This window comes from Aulonocara sp. 'chitande type north' Nkhata Bay, linkage group LG22 (genome assembly GCF_057382095.1).
Source record: "Aulonocara sp. 'chitande type north' Nkhata Bay isolate Kocher_YH1m ecotype deep benthic linkage group LG22, A_spYH_male_GT1.1, whole genome shotgun sequence".
Taxonomy (NCBI): domain Eukaryota; kingdom Metazoa; phylum Chordata; class Actinopteri; order Cichliformes; family Cichlidae; genus Aulonocara; species Aulonocara sp. 'chitande type north' Nkhata Bay.
In genome coordinates, this window is record NC_141364.1 from 19,337,683 (window position 1) to 19,364,628 (window position 26,946).

Here is a 26,946-nt window from a genome sequence, read left to right on the forward strand (position 1 = left end):
AAGATACTCTTGTTTCATTGGATGAAAAGGCTGCCTGCCATCGACGTTGCCGAGCAAAACAGGAACTGTCCGCGGAAGAAGTGATGTGTTGGCATTTCGGAGAAATTTAGATCAAAGTCCAATAAATAAAATTGGTGAAATCGGTCGTCCTGCGGGTTCACGTAAAGCAGCCGTGCATATCGTAAACTTCTTCTCGTCGACGCGTTCACAGTGTAAGTATCGCCGTCAGTGCAATGAATCAACATTGCTTCTTGCACGTCTCTACTTACTGCGGTGTTTTGGAGTCTTTGCACACACATTAAAGGGCTTTCAGAAACATTAAATGGGTGTTCTGTTAATAGTCAAGACTTACTGGTGATTTTGACGTTGTTGAGAAATCGAAGGACAAGCATCAAGCATTGTTGCGCAAGCATATCATAAATCTGCCTTTTTACATTTGACCTTACTTTTGTTTACGTTGTTGATGTCAGTGAGGGGAGAATAAACTGACGAAACAAAGCTGACCTATCAGTTCCAGCAAACATAAAAACATTCAGACTAAATAATCATGGTTTTGCTTTGTCTGAATGGATACTGGTGGTAAAGACTTTCAACGATTTCTTTCCAAACACATACAGCTTAGAAAATAGCTGCTGATCTGTGAAAATATTTAACTTTGAAGTGCTGAATTTTATCAACATTTATTTATTTGTTTTTGTGAGGCACTGGGGCCCTATTTAGCATGACCCTTTGCTAACACTACTTGTGCATTCACGTGCATTTATAATTGTCACATTTTCCAGATTGGGAAGTTGTTCTTCTGACTTTGCTTCGTTCATGTGCTTGGGAGTCAGACTGTGGCACCAGCATGAATGGTACAAAGAAAAGATGTTATTTTGAAGTTTACCGAGAATACATAATTTTTCAGACTAATCTGGGTCACCTGGAGCAACTAGAGCTTAATATGCAATGCTATACTCAGGTATGCCTTGCTAGTATGAGGTTTTTCTTTTGCCTTCAGAGTTGCCTAAATCATCTGAAGCATAGATTCAACAAGTTGCTGAAAACATTCCTCAGAGGTTTTGTCATCTTCCTGTTCCACCACATTGCAAAGGCACTTTTTGGAATTGAGATAATTGGAGCACAGTGAAGTCATTATCATATTTAAGGAACCAGTTTGTGATGATGTGAGCTTTGTGACATGGTGTGTTATTCTGCTGGAAGCAGCCATCAGAAGACTGGTGCACTGTAGTCATAAAGGAACGGACAGCAGCAACAACTTAGGAAAGTTTGTGGTGTTTAATTGAGGCTCAGTTGGTATTAAGGCACCCAAAGTGTGCTAAGAAAATATCCTCCACATCATTTCACCACCACTATCAAAGCCTGAGCAAATTGTAGCCTCACTTTCTTAGTTGACACCTAGGGGCACCTGGTGTGGTCCTCTGCGGACGATCTGATATCCTCGTGTTGGCGTTGTTGCAATGTTGAACCTGGAACAACATTTATTATGATGATGTGGGAACAACACCAACACGAGGATATCAGATCATCTGTCTTCTGCTGCTGTTGCCCTTCTGGAGACGCTCTTCTGCATCTATTGCTTGCAATAAGTAGCTATTTGAATTACGTTGCCTTCCTATCAGCTCACTGGAGTCTAGCCATTCTCCTGTCACCAGAGAGCTGGATATTTCCTTTTTCAGACCTTTATCTGTAAACCCTAAAGAAATCCTTTTTCTTCACATTTGCTGTACGTTTGCACTTGGAAACAATTTCTCCAGATTGACATCACCATATAATTACTCAATGAATCCTACAGCACATTGACATTAATGATTTTCTGGCTCTTTCACAAATTCCTTCACCTGCTAAAGCTGATGGTTGTGAATCGTCTTAAATGCTAAATTTACAGACAGGCTGGTATACTTATTTAAACATTATGAGGGCAATGTGAGCAAGATAAAGACAAATCTTTTGTACAGATACTTAATACAACCGTTTGTTTCTTTTGGTTCAGTTCATATGTACTCATTTGTAAGCATTTTCTTGAATGACACTCGTCTAACCTGTGCACGGCAAGTAAAACCTTGACTTGTAGTTTTTACTCTACTGGGGTTGAAGACTGTGTCTTTCAGGGAAATGGCTGTTGTAAAATGCTTTAGTTTTAAAAAATAAAGCAATTTTTTAAAATCCAGATTTACTTCAGGTTTCTAGTAAAGTGAGATTACAGTTAACACTGTTAATGACAGGAATGTATTATTCGCCTTGTCATCTATGACTATACGGTGAAAAAATGGACAGGGATGTATTATAGTATCAATTCCAACAATGCACCTGTCACTAGCAGCAGCATGCTGCTTTGCTATGTTCCACTGATGCAGATGCAAAATATACTCAAATGTATCTGTTCAAACGTTAGTGACTCCAATTTAGGTATATTATTGTGATGCTAATGAATAATACTGCATAGCAGCAGCTCTGAGAGCCTCCAACTGTTAACATTTTATTTTCATTTGGACAGGTTCCTCTCCTCCTTTTGTCTTTCTCTGACTTGCTTTTATTTGCTGACTCTGGTTTCCAGCTGCTGGAGAACAATAGCTGTGCATACATCCTTGTTCTATGCTGAAACTAAGAGTGTTTGAAATGTAGCTGAAAACAGTGTTTTTAATGTAAGGTAAAATTCTGGTTACCCAAGGCAGCTGCAGTCTCCCCTGAGAAGGTATCAGTCAGCACAGGCAGCCAGCCACGCTCCTTGAACATGCTAATTCAGTCTCTCTCCTCTATTCCCCAGCTGCAGCTCTAGATTCTCCACCACTCTTGTTCCTCTTGGATACACATAGATACTTTTTCCTATTCACCTAACTCTTCCTCTTATGTGCACACCTGCATACAAATGTTTCTTTTTACCACACTTGAACATTTTCTTTCTTTCTTTCTCTCTCTCTCTTTTTTTTTTTTTTTTTTTTTTTTTTTTTTAAATTATAATAATTTATTGTTAGAGTAGCAGGATTTAGTAGCTGGTATTATGTGTCTAATGTGGGTAATTGTAAATCTTTTCACCTCAAATCTTTTGCCCAGAGAACAGGACGGACATTTCTGTATCATCAGCAACCACACGTACGCGTCCCTAGATTCACTCTTACTTTTCCCACTATTTTAAACAAAGGGCTACAATATTGATTGATGCAGTGTGTTGTGAGAGAGTCTGTCTGGAATTTAGAGCAGGAGAAACAAGCGTTTTGGATTGATGCAACAAACAGGCAGTCCTAAGTTTTGTAAAGAAAAGCATTACGTGGGCTTAGATGCTTCATATTCATTTCTCTTATTTAGATTATCTTTTGGCCATAAGGCATTTTTAAAAAATCAACAGTTATAGTAGATCAAAGACATTATAATGGTATTTTTATATAGGATAAAACCCCAGTAACACATCTAATGGCATCTGTAATATTCCAACTTTATATAGCCAATTAAATTAATTAAATTTGATTGTAGTGTAGTTCTTGTCACTTGAATGTATACCATTTAAAGTTATATGCCAGTGGTGTACTTTTAGTAATTGACACACATTTGTATTCATTTGATTATTTATTTATTTATTTATTTATTTATTTATTAGTTATTTGTGTTAAACATCATAAAATCTTTCAAGTATTGTTTTTATTATAGGTACACAGAAAAACAACCTCGCCATCTCCAAATACCATAACCAGTGAATGGTTATGGTTAAAATACTCGATATACTTAAACTAGCTTCTATAATCAACTAAATTGGGTTTAAAATTAATTAATCAAAATCAAGACTCAGTTTTTTTCAGGCCTAAACATTATGGGACAAGCAAACATAATTATAAAGAGAATCCTTTGTGTGGTACCCATGAGGGTCACCTGTCTTGAGAAGCTTTGCGAGGCAAGCCTTTACCCTAGCCACCATTAGTTTCTGCTTCTTTGTGGGTCTTTCTGCCTTTTAGTTTTGTCTTTATTAAGTACCTTAATCTGCTTCACAGACTAAGCCGACAAAATTCAAGTCAGGTAACTTACTCTGCCGTTTAAAGCTCTGACTTCAAACGCATCACAAAAGAAACATTCTCCAGCTGGACTGTAAAATGCTATCCCACCAGGTTTGGAGCATTGCGAAAGGCAAGAAATCTCATATGATCGACTTTGAGTGTTTTCCTTTGCATGTCTGGCCTGTGGATCTCAGATATCATCACTTCTGCCAACGTTTCCTCATCCACAGCCATTTTTCTTTCTGTTTTCACGTTTATCTGAACTTTCTTCCTCCTGAGTTGCACCAGTGGTCTTGAGTTCATTTACATTCATGAATGAGTCCCTTGATTGCAGATGCTGACAATGATACACTTACCTCTATGAGAGTGCTCTTGACTTGGTTAGATGTTGTGAAGTGGTTCTTTTTCCACCAAAGAAAGGAATCTCATATCATCACATCATCATGTCTGGCCCTTTAGTGTTGCTTTGTTGTTGTGTTGATTTGCCTTGTCCTAAAGTTTCTAGTTCCGCTGACACATCTGGTTTTCTGATCAATATTTTTGGACGTCATATTGAGACCTACAGCTACAGAATGCCAATTCAACACTTTCATTTGTCATGAAATAACATAACACACCTGACCATGAAACTGCTTATTGATTAGATTTTTTTCATTTCACTGCGAAATAAAAGGACTGTTAAAATTGCTGATTATACCTAAATGGTTAATGAGGATTTTTCTTCATTAAACTTCTTGATTGGCAGCTATTCTTCACTCACATCTTGTTTGCTTTATTTTAGTCCATTGAGGTGATGTACAGAACCAAAAGAGTCGCACGATAGTTCAGGAATTCTCTAGTGATGGGAGTGATATTTAGCCTTTTGTTCACCACGCCACTTCCTGTATGGACGCCTCTTTAAACAGGTGAAACGGAAAATGACTTGCTTATTATGACTTGATATGTTTATAGGGATGTCTTTTACTGTGTAATCTGCAAGTGCAATTTACTGACTACAACAGCCAATTGTCTAATCATTATCTGGCATGTTATTGTTACCAGTGCCCCTTGTTCTATTATATTTAAACTTGAAGAAGGTTCATTTATTGAAACACAAGCCAAATAGAAGAGAGAACCATATCAAATCAAACCCTGCAGCACGTTTGTTTTCTTATTCATAAGTCTTCTTCCTTTGACCACGTCTTTGTTACTCCTGCTGTGCAGTGCTTTTATGTTCATATTTATTCTATACCCCAAGTGTAGTCACTCACTTGTACAATTACATCCTAAAGATATTATTTATATTATTCATAGCTCTCTGTCTTTATATCTTACCTCTGAGCTGTCAATGTAATCAAAGAGAACTCATGGTGTGAAGGAAAATGGTGCTAGGCTAAATGAGATGGGTAGGAAGTGCACATGCCGAGAGCGTAACACACATGGTAGGTGGTGAGAATTAATTTAATTACGTGTAGCAGATGTATGTGAAAGATAAACCATCTGCCTGATCAAAATTGACTACTTTGTGCGCTATATGTGATTGTGTATTAACTTGAATCCTTCCTGCAGATTTCATAAATTATCCCGAGCTACAGAAGGAGTGGAGCTGCAGTATAGTTGCAAACAATCGTGAGTAATGTGGAGACTTAACTGTGAAATTGTCTCAATGTTTTTTATTCTCATTTTCTGTCAGGTTGAGGACGGAGGATGGGGAAGAAAGATGCCAGTGCAACCAAATTACCGGTTGATCAATACAGAAAGCAGATTGGTGAGTCATCTGTACTGCTGCTCGGCAACAGCAAATCAATCAAATGTAATTAAATGAAATAACGCACAAGGTGTATTTGGAAAAAATAAAAAATAAAAACTGGTCCATAAAAAGCTTTATGTTCGAAGTTCGTCTCATCTCTTATTTTAAGGTAGTGTTCTCAGGCAGTCATTTTTTGTTTTTTCAACATTCATCTGATTGCGTGCTGTGAAATGGTCCCCTAGTGAGATAGTCAAAGCAGACTTGTATAATAACAAAGAAATTTTAGAGGAACCAATCTTAAACAGCTTAAAGCCCATAAGTTTTAGGCATGAACCCACTGGCATCAACACAACCTGCAACTTTTTCTGCTTCCTGAAAATTAAAATCTAGCCCCTTTGAGAAATGCATTCCACTGATCACTGAAAACTATCCATAGTTGTACAAGAAGAGGAACTTGAGTGGTTTTTGAATTTTGTGGACCTGTTCTGAAAACCTTTTAGTTATTGCTAGTTGACCTGACATGTTTGAACTGTGTGGAAATCATACACAGTGCAAAACATAGATCTAGCATCTAGGTTTAAAAAGAGAAGCAAATGCAACAGTGCTTTATACATGCGCTACTTCTAATGGGGGCCAAAAAGACTTCTAATCCAATAGAAATCTATTGGAAAACTGCTCTCAGAACTGATCTCATAAACATTTTACAGGTGATTTTATGCAGTTGTGATTGACAAGAGTGCTTTGTAGCCCAATCCACCCCTTGGTCATCACATTTGTTTTTAAAATGCCAAGACTATAGCAGCTAAAAAACTTCATAATAAGACTTCATTAACCGATGGGTGATGTTATGATCGCTGTATCTATCTTCATACTGTCTATGGTGAAAACTCATCCAACAAACTGTTTTTCTCCATTGTCATAAATTCTCTATAGCAGCGTATATAACATATGGCTGATAGTTTCAGCAAAATTCTACCAATAAATTAACTAATAATTAAAACAAGGCTACTGGTAATTATTTTGTGATGCTTTTTTGGTAGTTTGTATTTATCTACTTGTGGTCGAATTCCATTTGACACATAATCCTCACTGATTGGTTGATTGTGCCAGTGTAGGAATGCACACGTAATTAATGCCGCATTATAAAAAATCAAGCTGACATTCCACATTTAAGAAATCACATATAATAATAATAATAATAATAATAATAATAATAATAATAATAATTATAATTATATGTTACTGGGAAGTATTTGGTGGCCGTTCTCACATTTGTCAGTGTAGGATTATGCATCATCTCTTTGCATAGCGTTGGAAGTGTTTCTGGTTTGCACTAGAGTAAAAAGAAAATTCAACCAAATTCACAGCCATTATGCAAACTGTGCAAATAATTCCACTTGGTCATGAAAAAGCAGCGTCTCAGGTGACAGTGAATACGTTGCTTAAAGACCATCTTGTCAGAAGCTGTTTTGTCAGGTTTATTGGCTTTCTAATCATGTAGTATTTACTTCCCCCTTCATTCCCCTTTCTTCACAAAGGGCCAACTAAGGCAATATGATTGGAATCAATCAAAGGCTCAGCCAACTTTAGCGTGCCAGCTGTGGTTTCTTAAAGATCAGTGCACCTATCATATCTTTTCGTTTTTGTTTTTCTCGTGTAGAGCAAAGCCAAAAGGTCGCCAGTGGCAAAGCTGGATAATTGTGGGCAGCTGACAGACTTGGATACAAAGGGAAGCTCTGTTGGCTTTGCAGGCTTAAAGGTTTTACTTTAAATCCCGGGACTCCCATTTTGTTAACATGAAATGTGACACAGTAGTCTTATAAGACACAAAAGTCATGCAAATGAACTTTTCATGAAAGATCTGGTTTTGGCCTTGATTAATTGACAACTAATGACTGATGATTTGTCCTTTTACAAGGTAGTAGAGTGATGGCACAGTGCAGTTACTAAACTAACATGATGTCTGAGATTTATTTGGATCTCCATGACTATGGGAATCTAAAAATCTGATGCTACAGTACATTCAAGGAAAGAATATTTAACTTGGTGACTTGAATCCCAGTCCAAGAGATGTGGCAACAACATCTGGCTACACAAATGTGCATGTCCTTTTCTTGCGTTCTTTTGCTTAGTTAGTAGTTAAATATGATTACTTCAATAGATACACATTGATACTACCAGGTTGGACCCCCTTTTGTCTTCAGATTTTGGCATAATTGTATTACACAATTACTGCGGATCTGTTACACAGTTGCTGTAGAGCTGCACATCCAAGATGGTATTCTGGGTTTCCCCCCCAAACTCAAAGATGCTCTGTTGGCTTGAGATCTGGTGACTATGGAGGCTGTTTGAGTACCATTTTGTTATGTTCTGAGCTTTGTCACATTGAGTGTTATACTGCTGGATGTAGCCACCAGAAGATGGGGGCACTGTGGTCACAAAGGGATAAATGTGGTAACCAACAGTAGGCAGGCTGTGGTGTTTAAATTCTGCCAAATTGGTGCTAAAGTAACCAGAATGAGCCAGAAGTATTCCCACACCATTAAACCACCACCCTCAGCCTAGACCAGTGGTGTCAAACTCAAATACACAGTGGGCCAAAATTCAAATTTGGAACAAAGTCGCGGTATGGCTTCGCGGGCCAAATGTATTTAGGCTGGCCAGAGTTTGACACCTATGGCCTGGACCATTACTAGAAGCCAGGATAAATCTCTTTTATGTTGTTTATACCAAATTTTGATCCTACCAAAGTGGCAGCAGACTCATCAGACCAGGCAATGTTTTTACAGTTTTTGTTGTTGTCCAATGTTTGTGAGCCTGTGTGAATAATACCCTCACTTTCCTGTTCTAAGCTGGGAGGATGCTGGATCCCATGCCAGCTGTCTTAAGGCGAGACACAGGTTACACCCTGGACAGATCGTCAGACTGTCAGCAAGGCTAACGCATAGACATAGACAACCATTCGCACTCACATTCATACCCGCATTCACACTTATGGGCAATTTCGAGTTTCCAGTGGACCTATCCCCACTAACTGCATGTCTTTGGACTGTGGGAGGAAGTCAGAGTACATGGAGATGCTATATATTTATTTAAAAAGCTGTAAACTACGGTGACGTTACTGTGACAGTAATGGCATTGTTCTAAACACCTTCATTCCAGCTTTAAGTACATGTTATTTCTTTTGCCTGTGGTGATTCACATCCTCACATTTTTTCCAGGTTTTGTATTTTCTGGTGTTAATTTTGTGTTAACAGGACTCGTGGTGCTCTCATGAGTTTTAAAGCAAAATGTTTGGTCGGTTCATATTTCCATTTCTAAAGTTATGTCACGTTTATCCTTCTTTCTTTTTGTTATTATTGTTAAAGAAAAAAAGATGGCACTGTAAGTCCAATTGTGTTTTTTATTTTATTTTATTTTCCTCAGGCATGTGAAAGCTTTTTACACCACCAGCTTATAAAGGAGAGGGATTGCTGTTGTATATGTTTTCATACTGGGACAGAAGAATAGAATTATTTAGCCTGAAGATATCCCTTAACTGTCTGCTATTATGCAAAACCTGATAGGTTCAACAAATGAGAGACAGACAAACATAACAAGCTCATCTCCCGCCATCACATCCTCTCCCATGAGTCCATTTTTTCTTTTCCTTTCCCCCATTTAGTGTTTTCTTTCTGAGCACATCTTATCACTTCAGAAATGTGTAACACACTTTGGTCCCATCTCTCCCGCCGCCTTCCTCCAACCCCTCAATTTCTACCATTTTCCTTCTGTTTGAAAAGGACGGCCATCAGGCAATTTCACTGAACCACTGTTTAACAGCAAAGGTGAAAAACAGAGCGTGGGGGGAAAAGATGGAGAAAAATGAAGTCTTCAAATGGAGCATGGGGCTTGTTCTCCTCAGAGCTGGAATGGGCCACACATGGTAATTTGAAATCGTAATAGGTAGCTTATTCATGGCACATCGGCGGTAGTCCAGGCTGGTTGTTGAGCTGTACCATCATCTCTGCTGGAGTGCTTTTGTCATGGCAGATGGCCATCAAATAGCTACTGTTGACACTCTCTTTTTTTTAATAACATTATTAAACCTGTTGTAATTGAATGCCCTTAGGATAGATAAAGCTGTAGCATTCTTACATGTAAGTACAAGTGTTCAGTCACAATGATCCTTAATGCTTGTTGAAAACTAGGGAAAATTGTCCACATAGATAAAGACACCCACAATTTTAAATACAAAATGTCAAGCTGGAAGCCAATAGCTTTACAAGTTACCATTTTACATGCAAATAAAAGATAACACCCATGATATACTGCTTCTTACAGGTGAAATACTTCACTCCTATCTGTAGATAAGACAGCGCAGTAGATCGACAAGGTGTACCAGTTATCTCTCGGCGTTATATCATGGATAATCTCCCTTTATTATTTATTATTTCGCTTCCTTTCTCTTCCAGTAAGCGAAAAAGGGCTCAGTATACCCCAAGAGTCTGGCATCAGTTCTCAGGTTCTACCACTCATCCTGGCAGATGTCAGCGATCCGCACCATGTGGTCACTGACTATATGGCTGCAATGCCAGATAGACGTGGAAGCAAAGCATGAAAACTGTCAAACACGCTGTCGGTGTGTTTCCCGAATTGTCCCAGGGCACTCAGAAACCACTAGACAGGGCTGTCTGTCCAAATTACTCTGCCTGTGTTGGATGCAGTATGTGGGACGGTTAGTCCCCATAAACACAAACAGTCACCCACAGAAATCTTCAGGCATTTTAGTTTATTTATTTTTCCTCTGAACATACACATGTCCCTGTTTGTGGTCATTTTGGCTTAGCGATAGCTGTGTGCTGTAGGCAGTAAATGGTTTTACATATATTGGCTTTAAAGCAACCTGGTGTTATATCATCTATCAGTTTAATAATGAATTGGTGGTTACTTCAGAGCTGCCCTTGTTTTGGGTCATATAGCTACATCCATTAAATTCATGCTCACATTCACACCAGTGGCCAGTTTCAGGATTGAAAGTTGGACTGTGAGATGAAGCTGGGATATGCTGAGACCTGAACACCCACACAACACAGGGAGAACATGCAAAATCCTCAGAAAAACACCCAGCCAGTGCATTCAAACCCAGGACCTTCTTATTGTGAAGCAGCAACATTAACCACTGTACCACTGTGCTCAGTTTCCTGTTCTCAGCTGACAAGAGTGACTATTGCAGTCTGCTGCTATAGCCCATCTGCTTCAAGGTTTGGCATGTTGTCCGGTCAGAGATTCTCTTCTGCAAATCATTGTTTTAGTGAGTGGTAATTTAAATTAATATTGCCCTCCTATCAGCTTAAAGCACTCTTTCCATTCTCCTCTCACCTCTGGCATCTACAGGGCAATTTTACCCAGAGAGCTGCTGCTTAGTGCATATTTTCTCTTTTTTTGGACCATTCTTTGTAATCCTTAGGGATGGTTGACTAGGAAAACCCCAGTAGATCAGCAGTTTCTGAAACACTCTGACCCGCCCATCTGGCACTAATGACCATGCCAAAGTCACTTACATCAGCTTTCTTCCCCATTCTGATGCTCAGTTTGAACTTCAGCAGGTTGTTTTGACCATGTCTACATGTCTAAACTTGTTGCCATGCTACTGACTGATGAGTAATTCGTGTTAACAAGCAGGTGAACAGGTGTACCTAGTCGTGCTTGCAATTAAACTGAATATTGCTGCAAGTTTTTCAGTAGTCATCCTCATGCCTGTCTACTAAATGAGTACAGTGGTACTGTAAGTCCATATGTGTGCTCTGAACCATGTTCTTATACTTTAAGTCTATTTTTTTCCTTTGCGTTGGCTTTTTTGCTGTGTTCTGTCTGACACAGGCAGAAGTTTGGAGCTGCTGCCGCTTTGCTAATGTGCTTCTCGCTCATGGTTTATATGAAGACATGGCATTAGATGAACTGTGGGGTATACTGGGTTCATAATGGAGCTCGTTGCAATGGTATAGTTACTTGATTTTTAATACTTTCTGACACTGGAATAAATTTACCAAGATGTGACTGAGAATAGTATATAATTAGTTTTTGTTTTTTGTTTTTATATATAGGAGGATGCATGACTCGAATAAAAGAAGCCGAACTATACTAGTTCATGATAGGCTTTCATTTCTCAGTTCCTCAAAAGTAGGAAATAATTTATTCACAAAATGATCCCCATGTTTCTCATTCTATTCCATTTTTAAATAACAAAGAAGGAGGAAAGGGGAAGTTTAACAGAGCTGTACTTAGTTAATTATATGAAAGGCTTAAGGTGGTCTCACCAGTTGTGAACAATTCACTCTTGAACTTGCAACCAGAAATCTAAAAGTAGACATGGTTGTCTAAGGGTTTGTTGCATATAAAAAGGGATGAATTGAATCTACTCACTAGAGGCTTGACGTAAATGAACATCCTGCCGTTGCACACCTGTTACAAATGTGGCTGTGCAGTTTCGATTTGGTTACTACCTTCATTGTGATAGTGGGGAAAAATGATCTCCTTGCAAAAGAGAAAGTGTCAGCAATCAAATTGCTATTCTAAGCAAAGAGGGGTATTATTAGCATCACATCATGACTGGAGTAAAGGTTTCAAATGGCTCTCAAATGCTTTGCGAAAACTCAGTCAGCCCTATTCCGAACATTACCAGGGAGACTGAAAGAAAAACCATATGATCATGAGGTTCAGGGCATCGAGCTTTGTTAGAAACAGCTGCATTTTCTAAATAAAGAACATGTTATTTCAGTCTGTAGCAGGAAGACGATCTCATCAGAGGATGGGTAGTGTCTCCAAACCGCTTCACAGAAAGGAGGAAATGAGAGCAAACACTTGGCATGGCTTAAGACATCAAAATGTTTGTGTGGACAACTGAAGAATTTAACGATGACTTAGACTTTAAGATTCACAGCAGTAACAGAAAGGTGTGAGACGATAATCAGCCTAGAGAATGTCAGTGCAGCGTGTCAACACAGTGTAATGGCAGATAGCTTGAACTAAACACCTGCACCAAAACAAGTAGCAACCCACTGTTCAGAGGCACGTAACATCCTTTGAGCTACATCCTTGCGATGATGCTCGAAGACCAAGGAGTGCTGAATATCGCAGTAAACTATTTGGGGCATTGTCTCCATTTTTGATAACATGTCTCATCTTTATGCAGACTTATGGAGTCCAGCTTGAGCGCTGTCATTAATGCAAACGGCGATTACTGAATAAGATATTCATGAAATTAATTTTTTTTTATCACAACTAAAAATTTCACCAAAATTGTTAAGCTTATTTTGCCAGCTGTAATACAGGTTGTTCGAATTGGATCTGTATTTGTTTTCTAAAATAGAAGCATTTAGGAGGCTCAGGCTGTTGGATTCCATTGTATGCATTAGAAACTTAAAATAAATGGTAAAGTTTCTTATCATCACTCACCACTCTTCTATCTTCATTTTAATGGCCAATTTGTATGACACAAATCACATACCTCCCCTCTCTTTCCCTTGAGTGCACAATCACATGTGACTAATTTTAGCTAATACCCCCTACCTCTCTCATTATGCTAAACAGAATAATGGCTCAAGATAAAAACTAATTTCACAGCCGTCTTCATCAGACTCCATTTATAGGTAACCTGATGACAAACAAGCAAGAAGAATCTGAACTTTGCTTTAAGCGGTGGGGGGAGAAGGCCACTTTCACTTTTCCTCTCTGTCTCTTCGGCGATGACTTCAGTGAAAGGCACGATCAGGGAAGCCATCCCAGCAGGTGCCCTAGGCCGTTTTACAGGGGTTAATGTTCCTCTGAGACGTGTCATTGTTGTTGCTGTACAGGAGAACAGTGATGGCTTTTCAGGGTGGCAGGCTGAGGCAGGGAGGGATGGGAGGATTGCTTGTAGCTCAATGCAGGTAGATAATTGGTGACAGAAAATGTCTCAGTGGAAACGGTGATGACAAATAGGAGTACTCATAAGCCTAGTGCAATATCATCAGGCACGCGCGTGTAGATTGTGCAGGCTCCAAACCCACGCAAATAAACCACAAGAGAAAGCTGCTGTGTAGCTACAGGAGGTACACCAGTGTAACACAGCAGCATTAGAATACCATATACACACACTGAGGTAATTCTCTAGCATATACACTACTCTACACATTACCTTGCTTGGTGTAAGTATTCTGATTTGGCCTCAGTTAAGTACTAATTGTTACCAGATGGTTATGTCTTCAACCAATATATACATCTAGCATTGAAATTTAAACCCCGTCCTTGCTCACATCACGCCATTTACAGTGTGAAAATCTTTGCAACGGTTATGTGAATAGTGAGCAACCTGAGGTGCCCTCCAATCAAATTTTCCCCTCTCCACTTTCTGACAAGTGGAGGAGACATTCAGTGCCCCCCGTAATGAATTCCCACTAGCTCGCTGTTTGCTCCTGGCAACACGCTCCCCATTTCTATTAGCCCTCCACAGAGTCAGTGGGAGGTGAACGAAGGGTTCAGGACCAGGAGGAATGGGGGGGGGGGGGATAAAAGAGAGCGCGGAGAGATGGGAAGTGAATATCAGATCTTGGAAAAAAGATGCAGGGGGAGCAAGATTATTGAAAAGCAGGTGAAATGCTTAACATAAGGCTAATGGTCATTTCCTCTGTGACTGGGCCGTAAGAGTGACACCTTATTGAGTGGAAATCAGCTCTACACACGCACACACCTACACCTGTTTTCCCACTAGCTTATTTCAGCTTTTCCCTCTCAAACCCTCTCCAAAATACATCTTCCAGTCTCTCTTCCTATTCGCCATTGTAAACAAGGATTAATTGGAAGAGGAAAAACCACCAGGTCTCAGTCTGTACTATGTAACATCCCTGTTTTTCTAATGAAGTACAATCAAGTTTAAATCATGAAAACTTCATAGTTAACTTCAAGCACCACACTCATCTTACCTTTAATCAAATCTAGATTTAACCATAAGTTTGAAGAAAGAATAGTTTAAAAAAAAAATAGGAAATTGCACAACTTGAACACACACACACACACACACACACACACTGTTCAGCAAGCTGTTGCCTTTCCACCCTATTGTTAGCAAAGTTCCTTTTCCTGCTGTGTGTTGTTTCTAATTAGACCAAGACAACCAGCTGTCTCACACACACACACACTTTTTGCCGGGTGGCCAGTTTGCCCACAGGACTCACCCTTGAGAATTTAGCCTACGGGAAGTCAAGTAAGCACAGGTGAACCGTGTGTTTTGTAGACTGCGTGAGGCGTGTATATGTTTATTTGAGAAATTTCAGTAGTGCACAATTTATTTCTCACTTTCTCACCACCCATTTTTGAGCACATGAATATATAGAGAGAAACTCACATTTAACTGTTATATTTCCATTCAGCAACCTCCCTATTCTGTAGAATAAAGACCAGAGTACAACCAGCATTTATGAATTATATAAAAACCATTTGTTCCCAGAGTGCTACACTTCTACACAAAAACTTTCTGGTCTCTTTGGTTGTTTGGCAACAGTAAATGAAACCTGTCACTCAATATCAGTCAATCTTGGTCATTTATTTGTGTACTTCATTTAATTTCTTTTTATCTATTTCATGTGTTTTAGGTAAGCAAGACTACAAAAAGACAAAGTCGGTTTTGAAAGCAACACGGCTGAAAGCTGAAGCGAAGAAGAATTCCTCTGGATTCAGGGTGAGACTTGGTTTCTGTTTAGGACTACTGAAGCCTTTATCTATATACTGAGCTTCAGTTCATCCTTTGTCATTTTTTTTTTTTTTTTTTTAATAAATAGGACAGGGGGAATGAATGAGAGAAAGAGGGGGAGAGAAAGAAAGAAAACCAAAGGGGAGAAGAGACGGTGAGAAGGGGGGGGGAAGAGAGAGAAAAAAAAAAAAGAACTCCTGGGTCACCTGTATGGAGAAAAAAAAACAAACAAACAAAAAAAACAGAGGAGACAGCAAACAACAAAGAGCAACATAATAATAGAGAAAACAAAGCACCATCACAATAAACTAGCTAGTCATAGATATCAATATTTACTAAATAATAAACGATATTGTGCAGCACGCAAGATAGACAGCGCACAGTGTGCTTTGAGGCAGCAGCCAAGAAAGCTTTAGTCCGCGTCTGTGAATACCCATGTGTGCATACCTGTGTGGATCAGCATGCTTGCATTCCAAAGGTTTCTCCATGTAATGATCTGCTAGGGAGTGTGGGGGGGCCACAGCCCCGTCCTCCAGGGTGTGAAGCGGGTATGGAGGAGATCAAAACTCCAGACATCCAGAGGCCCCCAGAACACAAGAGACCATGGAAGACCAACAGAGGGGCAGCCGCGCCACTGTTCCAGTAAGAGCTGAGGAGAGTCCCAGATGAGGGCTCGCCCAGCAGCCGCGGAGCAGAAGTCAGGGGGAGTTGCAGTGACGCGCCCGTGAGCTCCGCCGGCCCCCAGCTGTGCCTGAATGACCGAGCCCCAGGCCGAGAGGCCGGGGGCACCCCACCTCCAAAGGGGCCCGAGCGAGCCCCAGGCCCCAGGCCCCGACAAGCGGCCGCCAAGGAGTGAGCCGGTGTGTACCCGGACGCCCACCCCCAGACACAAAGAACCACCAACACACCGACACCTGAGGGAGTCCGCCACCGGCAGGGGAAGTGGTGGTGGGTGGAGATAGGCCTCCAAACCTTGGAGGGCCTGAGGTGTCCCCAGAGAGGTGGCGTCTGATACCCAACCTGACATATAGACACAGACATACAGGCACACACAGACACAAACATCCATTCCCACCCTCATGCTCTCATATGCACTCACTCCACACTCAACCAACGTGGAGACAGACATAAAGAGACGCTGTACACACAATCACACTCCCCAAGCGTACTCTACAAACCGGGTCTAGGTACCCTTGCCCCTGGAGGGGGGAATTGCACCCAGACCCAGGTGGTGTTACCCTTTTCCCTGCGGTGGGGAGAGGCAGACCGCCCCGACTCCGCAGCAGCAGGGAGGCCCCACACCCCAGACCGCAGTCGGACGGCCAACTCCTCCTACTAGCCCTCCCGCTCCAGCAGGCCGCAGAGAATGGGGGTGGGAGAAGACTCCAAACCTCCCTCCACCCGCTCATTGTAGTGTTGATGCATATGTGTTCTAAGGTGCAATTAAAACCCAGGAGGGCATGGAGCTACCTGCCAAGGAGCACCAGGTAAGCGCATAGTCCCTCCTGCTAGCCCTCAATGACTAAGTGTATTTAAAATTGAGAGGTGGGCAACGACGTCAGGGGTGAGGTATACACCCTGATGGTAATTTGGACTCCGTGATTGTGCCCACCCCCAAGATCCTATATGTATGTGTAATGAGAGTGTGAATAATGTGAATGTCTAAGTTGTGGGATAAAATTGAGGCAGAGGCAGCCAGAAGGGGACGGGGGGGGTAGCCTCCTCTGCACCCTGGTGACATACCCCCACTCCAAGGCCCTGCATGTGTGGGTGGTTGTGGAGGAGCGGGAAGAGGGAGGCAGCTGGAGATGGGGAGGGAAGGAAGGGAGGGGCAGGTAACCCCTCCCTGGGGCCAGCTCCCCCGCTGACCCCAGTAGGCACTCCCATCCTTCGCGACCCGCCAGGGAAGGGGGGCCCAGGCCCATCAGACCGGGGCCCAGTGCAGTAGCGCCCTCCGGCTCCACAGAGCCCTGGACAGTCCACCCAACCCCACCACAGAGAAAACTGCACCCACCCCACCATCCACACATCTTCCAGACTACATAAGACGGTAAACGCCCAGGCTGAGATCTTCCTCCACCTCTCCTGTATCTCCCCCTCCTGCAGAGAGTTCCTGAAGAGAAGAAAGCTCCTGCAAGATGTGACCATCCCCCCCACCAGTTGAAGAGCCCCCCAGGCGGCTCAACGCACCGGCGGCACCCTGCTCCAGGGCCGGGCCCCCATGCACCCACCCGCCCACAACCCCGGCAACACACCAACCAGGACCCAAGCCCCCGAGGCCCGGCCCGGGCCCCAGCCCAGAGACGGAGCGCCCGTCCCATGCTCCTTTTTGTATTAAGTTTTTATATTTATATTATTTATTCCAGACTCTTCACACTGTCTTATTGAAAGAAGTTACTCTAGGTCTTCAGGGAATATAATAATCCATAGTAGATCTTCACATAATTATGTGCTGTTCTATTCTTTTAAGATCCCTGCTGCTTTGCTAAAGAAGGTATGCTAGTGTCCTTCATAGATTGTGTGTAAAATAGTGCTTTTCTTTAACAAAAAGAGGAGATATAAAACACAAAGGTGGTCTTATCCTTTCAATGGCAAAGGAGGGGCAACAGGAAGGTGGGTGAAAAGAGGAAAATACAGTATGCAGATGAAAGAAGATGAAATGGATAGAGCAGGTAATGCTAAAGTAAAAGGAGGTCAAGAGATTTGGAGCCAATGACGGGCAAGGCTGAGACGTGTAGAGAGGAGGGAACATGGATCTATTGGCCAAAGGATGCTGAAGATGGAACAAGAAGAAAAGAGGAAGACCAAAAAGAACATTTTGGGATATGAGTGGCCCTGCAGAGGGTTGGTGTGACAGAAGAGGATGCTAGCATCAGGGCGAGATGGAGGCAGATGATCTGCTGTGGCGCCTCCTAAAGGGAGCAGCCAAGAGAAGAAGACGATTGAAATCACAGATTCCATGAGAGGAACTTTTATAACTTTATTTTTTTAGTGAAACTCAATTGAAAGACGTCATTACAGTAACATTCAGTATTAGTCCTTGAACACTTATTGTCCTTTGTTACACTGACAAGTTCTGCTTACAGGACATTAAAAGCCAAAATGTTTCACTTCCTGATTAAGCCTCAGTTGCTACGAAGTGGGCAGAGATGAACAAATCACAATGAGGATTAAACACTGGGTGAAATGGTCAGGTTTTAAAATATGCATCTCTTAGACATGCAGGGCCTCATTAAACACGTCTTTAATCCAATTAGATTAGTCCATATCTTGAAATATTGATATTGGTCATGAATAATTCATGTTTTTCATGCCCAAGATGAGTGGAATTTTCAGAGGTTGGATTAAAAATACCTCTGGGACGAGGATATTAAACTGTCTTAGACCTCTTGGCCCCGAGTTCGATTGAAATTCAGCCCAAATGTAATGGATATTTGGTCACGCTTGCTTTCCCATCAAGTCCTTTTAGCGTGATATGAAGTTGAAGAAGTGATTTTTACACAGCTCTCTGATGACAGTAGAAAGCCTCCCTCACTCTCTCTCTCTCTCTCTCTCTGAACCTTTGGTTGACAGCAAAGATTTGGCTGGAATTTTTAGGGCTGGTTTGGATGTTGGGGCATGTTGTCTGCTTCTCTTCTCTTCTCTTCTCTTCTCTTCTCTTCTCTTCTCTTCTCTTCTCTTCTCTTCTCTTCTCTTCTCTTCTCTTCTCTTCTCTTCTCCATATTCCTGGTTGAGATGCTGCTCTCAGATGCAGCTGGCACCTCAGAAGGGCCAACAGACATGCGGGCACAGAGAATCTGACAGCTGCCAGGGCAGGCTGTCTCGGGGCTGTCCTGGTAACGGGGCAGTCTGGATGAGTTGGCAGAGAGAAAGGATGGAGACACTGTGGTGGAGAAAGTGAGAGAAGGAGAACTTCTGTTCCCACCATAGTGCTGAGTTGTCTGGGTTGCTTTAAAAAAAAAAAAAGAAAGAAAGAAAGAAAGGAAAAACAACCCAAAAACCAGCCACCTGCTGTATCCATGCAGGTCCTTATACACAGGTTGAGTCACAGTGTGTTTACGGAAGTAACAACTTGTTGCCAGAACACAAGTCTTTGCCTCTTCCAAAGAGTGAATGGTATGTGGTAATGACAGCAGAGAGGGAGAAACTGGCAGGAAGTGCAGTCTGCAGCCTCTCCTCAGGTTGCCTAGAGAAGAAGCAGCGCCTTCAAAGTAGCTCCAGCACATTATCTTGCAGCAGAGGAAACGAGCCTGCTGCCTTGTCTAATTGGCACACTAGCCTTCTGTTCAGTTCTGCACTGTTTTCCCTCAGTCTTATTTAGCCGCTGAGCCTAGGAAGTTGTGGTAGAGTGGGTGGGGTGGGGTTTCTTATGGAATTGGCAGAGGATGGAGACGACAGATAATGATGGGTATCTTCCATCTGTCATTTGTGAATGTGTGCTGTGTGGCGAGCGAGATCCTATAGATCCACAAGTATTAGTTTTTTGGACATTTTTGCCTCTTTGTGACAGGAGCAGGTGGGTCAGGACGCAGGTGAGGATTTGAACCATGGATACAGCTTCATATCTTGAGTTGTTTTAGTGTTTTTGAAATTACATCCTATTTTTCTATACAGTATTTGGCATTTCTTATGTTTGTACAACTATAACTCACGTCAAGAAGCTCCAACTTTTGTTTTAACGGGGCAGATTCGAGTAACTGAAGCAGTAATTGGTGAAATGCCCGAATCAGTGCTGTTAGAGAAAAGCTCAAGGTTGTGTTGGGAGCTTTGTGGCCTTTTGTTCTATTTAATGGTGCTGCTGTTTATTTCTAACATGACAGTGGCACATTCGAGCTTTTAAACTTTAAACTTGTTTCCATTTCAGCATGGGGATGTAACAGCAGAGATGTTGTAATCAATTTACTCTTTGGCCAAATTAAAGTGAAATTTATTCATAGTTACCATATCTGCCTTTTTTTTTTTTTTTTTTTTTTTTTTTAAAGCAAATAAGCACCAAGTATAAAACGTCATTATTTTCCTGCATCGCTGAATTGAATGCATGTGATGTAGTCTGCTGCAACGTCACTGCACGGCTTCGTTCAGTCATGTTAGCAACTTGTGGCTCACCATTTTACATAAATAAAACATATTCCCTCTGCTGAACATCTGCATCACACTCAGAGCACATTGTCAGAAAAAGGATGGGTGAAAGTGTGACGCTTGCAGCCCTTTTTTAAACCACAGCTCTGAACTACATCCAGAGCAGCTTATGTGTGCAACACCATGAGTTACCATGGCAATCTGGAAGAGAGAGCTACCTTTGTGACCTTTAAAACTGGCTTTAGGCTCAGCATCCTTCACTAACCTTAACTCTGTAGCTTTCCACCCCTCTGGACCCTTGGACGCTGTGGTAAGCATTTTTGGGGGTTTTTTTTGTTTGTTTTGTTTTGTTTTTACTCTAATAGATGACGTGATTAAATTCAGCAAAATTATCAATAGATTTGCAGCTTTGCAACAGAGTGAATGTGGTCTGAAGGCAGGAGAATCTATTCTGGTGGTGATGGAGAATCGATTGCTCAACAAAGGAAACTAATATATCTACAAAAATTAACTAGAAATTTCAATGTAATCGGTCAGAAAACGTAACACTTTAATGGTTGATTGTTTGTTGCTGTGGCTGGTATGGATGAGACCTGCTTACTAACTGTGCTCCAAATGCACCGACGGTTGTGTGGCTCTCACAAGCTGCCACCCACATACAGCCCCAGACACACCGACTCTAACCTGCTTAGCACATGGGAACATACACACAGACGTACACACACGTGTGCGTGCACAAACAAACCCAGGAGGAGAATAAAAGTCGGACCAGATGAGGGGATGTCTGCTGAGCTATGGCTTGTCGCCAGGGTGATGGGGACTTGGCTCCCAGCATGCCGAGTGTGCTGCAGCTGCCGCCAGTGCTGAGAGAACCACACGATGAAGATGATGATGTGTTTGGGCCCCATCCAGAGGTCTCCATCAAAATGTGGGCAGAGAGGGTGTGTGTGTGTGTGTGTGTGTGTGTGTGTGTGTGTGTGTGTGTGTGTGTGTGTGTGTGTGTGTGTGTGTGGAAGCACATAAATGTATTTGTGAGACAAGGCAAGAGTCAACGCAGTGGGCTACTCTTCTCGAAAACAATGATCTCAATCAAATGCAGGTGCTTTCTCCAATTCGAGTGTTTTCACTGAAACCCCTCCAGCTTGTTTTTATAGACAAGTCACTGTAACCAGCTGTTCTCTTTATCTCTGAGACCTGATGCAAAGAAGGGGGAGAAACCTGAGATGTAATTGTTTTTTGTGTGTCTCCAGCAATTCAATAAAATGCTTACCTATGTCAGAAACACAATGTTTTCTTTGTGATATTCTCGACAGAATTACAAACGCTTCTCTTTGTTGTGCTTCTTTTTCTTTTCTTTTTTTTTTTTTCTCAAAGCTGCCACAGAACACACGAAAAAGCAGAAAACAATCAAGCCTCGGTGATTTGATAACAGTTCTCTTTTCTCCGAGGCCTAAGCAAAATAGAAAAGTAAATCAAGCGGTGGAAGCCTGGCGGTTAATATATGAAACTAAAGTGCATGAAATTTAAAAGTTTTCCAATTAAGCTAGGACTTTAAGCTGTTTGGAGGCTGCTGGGATTCAGATAAATGTGGGCTGAGGCTAATGAAGACCAATGCTGCTGATGACTAGGCACTACAACATGTACACAGATAGCTGTGGATGCTGTGACGCCTTTTAATTGTCACCCCCATCGCCTTCGTCAGAGAGGAATTATTATTAGCCCCCCACCACCCCTCATTTGTGCCGAGCTTTATCTCTCACTTGTTTTCTATTTCATTCTCACTCCCTTTTTTTATTATTTATTTATTTTTCTATCATTTTCTCTCTGCAGTTTGGCTCATTGACTGATTGTTTTTGTAGTCTGCCATGTGTGTATGTGCAGTATAAGGGAATCGTTGAACTGATGTTTTATCAGATTGTCCTATAGTTTTGTTGTTTCAATTTTTTAAAAGTGTCTTTTAGGATGACTAAGCTTATCTTATTTTCTTTTTTAGTGCTTTATGCCCGTCTTTAACCTTGCATCAGCCTCTTTCATGAACAGGTGGATTTTGTTAAATTTAGTTTTTCCCTGAAGTCTTTTTATAAATCTATAAATGGAAAACTGAATTTATTAACATTTGCAAAGATTTGAGATTTTTTTTGTAACACTTGCCACGTCACCTTTTGTTGTTTTGGCCCAGTTTGCAATTTAAAACTCATTTCCACACTCAAATATTTCTTTTTGAATAACCTCCAATCAGACTGTACTCTGTGCTCTTTTAAAGCTCTCCAAGCTCTCCAGTGTTGATTAGAAAGTTTGCTGCTAATGAGTTCTCTTGATAAAGAATAACTGGCATTGTTCAATACTCTGAGTGCCCCTAATGAAACTCCAGCTGATGAAGATTGTAATCGTGTGAGCACCACATAATGAACAAGCGCTCCTAATTCCCATTTTCAAGTTGAATACCACTCCTTTGGAAAGCCTCAATTTGTTTGACAATTAACCAATAGAAAATCTAAAAAAATAAAAAAATAGGCCATTTTGTAGAAGAAAGTTTAACTTTTCAGTAAAAATGGAGAGACGAAAAAAGTGAAAGTGGAGCCTGACTGCAAATAGATTTTTATTTTATTTTTTTAAATGCTGCAGCCACTTGGTACCCGGCTTCTGAAATGTGATGCTGCAATGTGTTTTTTTTTTTTTTTTTTTTTTTTCATAGATGTTGCTTCAATTTTACCTACCAGCACCTAATTATTACATATTGTGCCTGGTACTCTTTGCACCTCCATGTGAGAGAGAGAGAGAGAGAGAGAGAGAGAGAGCTTTACGCATTCAGTCATCCACCCATTCACACACAGGTGATGGCAAGCTACATTGTAGCCACAGCTGCCCTGGGGCGCACTGACAGAGGCGAGGCTGCCGGACACTGGCGCCACCGGGCCCTCTGACCACCACCAGTAGGCAACGGGTGAAATGTCTTGCCCAAGGACACAACGACCGAGACTGTCGGAGCCGGGGCTCGAACCGGCAACCTTCTGATTACAAAACGAACTGCCAACTCTTGAACCACGGTCGCCCCAGTAGGGCGATAAGTAATTTAGTTTGAGTTTGTTTAACAGAAAAAAATGTTGTACTTATGAGTATATATCCCATTGGTATGTTATTGGGTCTTTCATCAATTGATGCAGTCTCATAAACTTACAGTTAATCCATTGAAAATTCATAGGAGTGAGTGGCACAGTGTTGCCCAGTTATCTTGAATACTGTGGCTGAGATGGATGGACACCGCAGTTCTGCCTAATCGTGTTTTATGTATGTGGCTAGAAACTGGCCACAAGCATAGTACACTTTATATGGTACTTTAAAATCACATATAAGCTTTTTTATTTTTTATTTTTATTTTTTAACTGTATATGACCATTCAACTCTTTCTCATTATCTCTTTCTCCTCCTCCATCAGTCCTTTCTCTCCTTCCTCATTTCTAACTCCTCTCCTGAATTGAAGTCAGGTCTTTAACCCATGCAAAAGTGAATAAACATGCGTATTTAGTCCTGATATTGACAGTGACAGTTACTGTCAGCAGATTAGACATGAGACCCTCCCGTCACAGGACAGCTGACGAGCTGTCAACGACGACAACAACTGATTTCAAGCTAATAGTTTGATTAGTTGAGGTAAACGGTGGCCTGACAGTCTGCGCTCACTACAGATGAACGGCAGCCAGAGTTTGTCCTAAAAAAATTTGTTTTTTTTTCCATATTGTCCAGCCCTAATCATCAGTCCCCTAAACCAAATTTTGTTTTAAGTTGTGATCATATATAAAATAGTTATTTATTATTTTCGAGTTATTATGTATTCTTAAGTTTTTCTAGCTCGATTGCTTAAATACTGGAGTAAAATGTACATTGTAATAAAAATACATAGTGGATTGGATTTTTATTTTTTTTTTTTATAAAGTAAGTAGTGTTTCACATTAGTGGTATTACCTAATTATGAGAAGTGATTTCTATTGGTACAGTTCTTTTACGATTTCAAATGTTTTTATAGAAATATTTTGTTAGCATATTTTCTGCAGGGCTAGCGTGTACGCGTCGTGTATATAACAACACAAAATTCAAATTAAAAAATAAAAGAAGAAGCTGTTTGACACTGTCAATGTGAAGCTGTGGAGGATTTTCAACTGCTTCCAGTTTACGTTTCTGGTTTAAATATGAAAACAGATACAAATTCATATATTATTATGACATCCACAGATGATGATGATAATAGCTTTGTTTGCTCCTCTGTAGTAATTTTTTTCCCTCCCAGTTTAATATCTGAAACTAAAATGTAATTGCTGTAGTTAGATTTGCCCTTTTATGCACATCAGTAGAACTGTGAGCGAGAGTTTAAATATTTGTGGTTTTCAAAACAAGCAAAGAAAACAACAGATCTTTATTCACATGCGGTGAATTCAGATGAAAAGAAAGGCATTAGAGACTTGGCAAATACAGACGTAACACAAATAAATAAGCACAACAATTATGAAACACTGCAATGACATTCAAACAAAGCAGACATTCATGAGTGTAAAGACAGACTCGGGATTTGGGCAGAAAAATAAAAAAATGCTCACAAGAACATTTTGAATATATTTTTAAACCTTTGCTTTCTCCTCAGGATGCGTTCCTGGTCATCGCGGCAATCCTGTTCTTCGTGCTCTGCGTGTACGCCTTCTTCTACCTTAACCTGAGCACCGAGATTAACCTGGACGTGGACGTGGATTAATAGGAGGTGGACAGTGGACCAAATACTTGGCTTCTCTGTTTTATGCACATGGGCGAATTGGTTAACGCAAACTGCCGTTTAGTTTCGCAGTTTTTTGGGGCTTTTGTTCGGGTTTTTTCCCCACATTTCGTTGGTGACGTGCAGACTGTGAACACACTATGAAAAGACACATTACTGCATATCACACAGTCAAGTTTCAGGGTTTTTTTTAAGACAAAGGTTTTGGAATTGATCAAACAGAAATATTTTGATATTTCTTTCTGCAATGAATTTTTTCAATCTAATGACTCTCCAATGTAAAACCTTCTTTCTTTTTTTTTTTTTAATGTGAATTTAAGCCAACTAGAGTAAAGCATTTAAACGACGGTGACCTCCTGCTTGACATCTACCTTCTGTAAAGAAAGTTAGCATCCTTTTACACAACTGATCCGAGCCACAGTGGAGACTAAGCTTCGTTAGTCCTATTCAGCAGAGTCACGTCCCACTGTTTTCACCGCTAATAGAAAAATGTAAATCTCCCGCCGAAGCTCTCGTCACATCGAGACAAACACTCGCCTCACATTCCAGTGCACAAACCTCTCCTCCTGGATATCTGGAGATCACAAAGTGTGAGATTAGAATCCACAAAGCCCTTGTCCTGATTGAACATGTGTGCAGAATACAGAATAACACGTTGCCCGACTTACGTTGTGGAGGCAGACATCCTCAGGGTAAGCACACAAATATGATTGGGTTCATCAGATTGAATGTAAATTGTGGAGATAATTGATGGCTGACGTGACACAAGCCTGCGTCTTTTTTCCTTATAGAAAACAACAACACTATTTTCATTCCATCTTGTGTGCATTGTATTCTGTAAAATGTGATATGTCTGTATAGAAAGGGATATGAAGGACTGTCAGTGCTTCTTTTTTCTACTGCTTCCCTCTGTGCCTGAGGCCTGCACGCTGCAATCATTTCAGTTCAAGTGCTTCCACTGTTTGAGAGATCATTTGTTAGCAGAAGCACAGAGTCAGTAGCTTTTTATTATCTTCATATAAATTTAATGTAATTCTTTTGGTTTAAAATTGTATTTTTCAGATTTTTTTTGCGCAGAAAGGGCAATACTGTCATCTATAAGGTTTTTATAGAAAATGAAGTTTTGCATAGTGCATACAAGACCAATACCAAATACATATCAGTGCTTTAAGTTTATTCCAGCATGTTTGTATTTCAGAAACGCTCTGGGGAGGGACGAGTCATGTCTGCTGCTGATATGATTCCTGAAATGTGAGATAGATTTTGAGCTTTCAGTTTTTGCCTTTTCTCCCCTTTTCTCCCATGACCTTCTGACCTCTAGTAAAAGACCACATGTCAAAGAAACCATTATGATGAGCATGCACCCGCGCCCTCACTCGGAGGCTTTTATCTCGCCTTGATACGTCCGAGCTCCCTCCCCCAACACCATGAGCCTCCCACATGTGTAACAATAGATAGCCGGGTCTAATAGACCTTCATACATGACACCTGTTATCTGAAAGGTCACCATTACCAACTACAAGAGCCTTGACATCAGCACAATAGAAAGGATCTCGCTGCCCAACCCGTGTATTCAGACCTGTGTTTGGAAAGATCTTTTTTCATAACAGTACGGTGGTTTGTTCTGTTGTCGAGTACATCTGTTAAATAAACATCTTAAAGTGTGCTTTTTTTAAATGAA

The 26,946-nt window shown here is 41.0% G+C and overlaps 1 protein-coding gene across 1 annotated transcript; it reads left to right on the forward strand.

Moving 5' to 3' along the window:
- The first annotated feature begins 45 nt into the window (after window positions 1–45).
- Window positions 46–26,946, forward strand: triqk (triple QxxK/R motif containing). The gene is made up of 4 exons (XM_086280374.1): window positions 46–212; window positions 5,659–5,733; window positions 15,327–15,412; window positions 25,140–26,946. The coding sequence occupies exons 2-4, from the start codon at window positions 5,673–5,675 to the stop codon at window positions 25,245–25,247; spliced, it is 255 nt and encodes an 84-aa protein (XP_086136500.1). The 5' UTR covers window positions 46–212; window positions 5,659–5,672; the 3' UTR covers window positions 25,248–26,946.

Bases quoted from the DNA above. Each gene is read 5' to 3' on its own strand.
- triqk (XM_086280374.1), top strand. From the start codon at position 5,673: ATGGGGAAGAAAGATGCCAGTGCAACCAAATTACCGGTTGATCAATAC. The intron at 5,734-15,326 runs GTGAGTCATCTG...CATGTGTTTTAG, and splicing joins TCAATACAGAAAGCAGATTG to GTAAGCAAGACTACAAAAAG. The intron at 15,413-25,139 runs GTGAGACTTGGT...CTTTCTCCTCAG, and splicing joins AGAATTCCTCTGGATTCAGG to GATGCGTTCCTGGTCATCGC.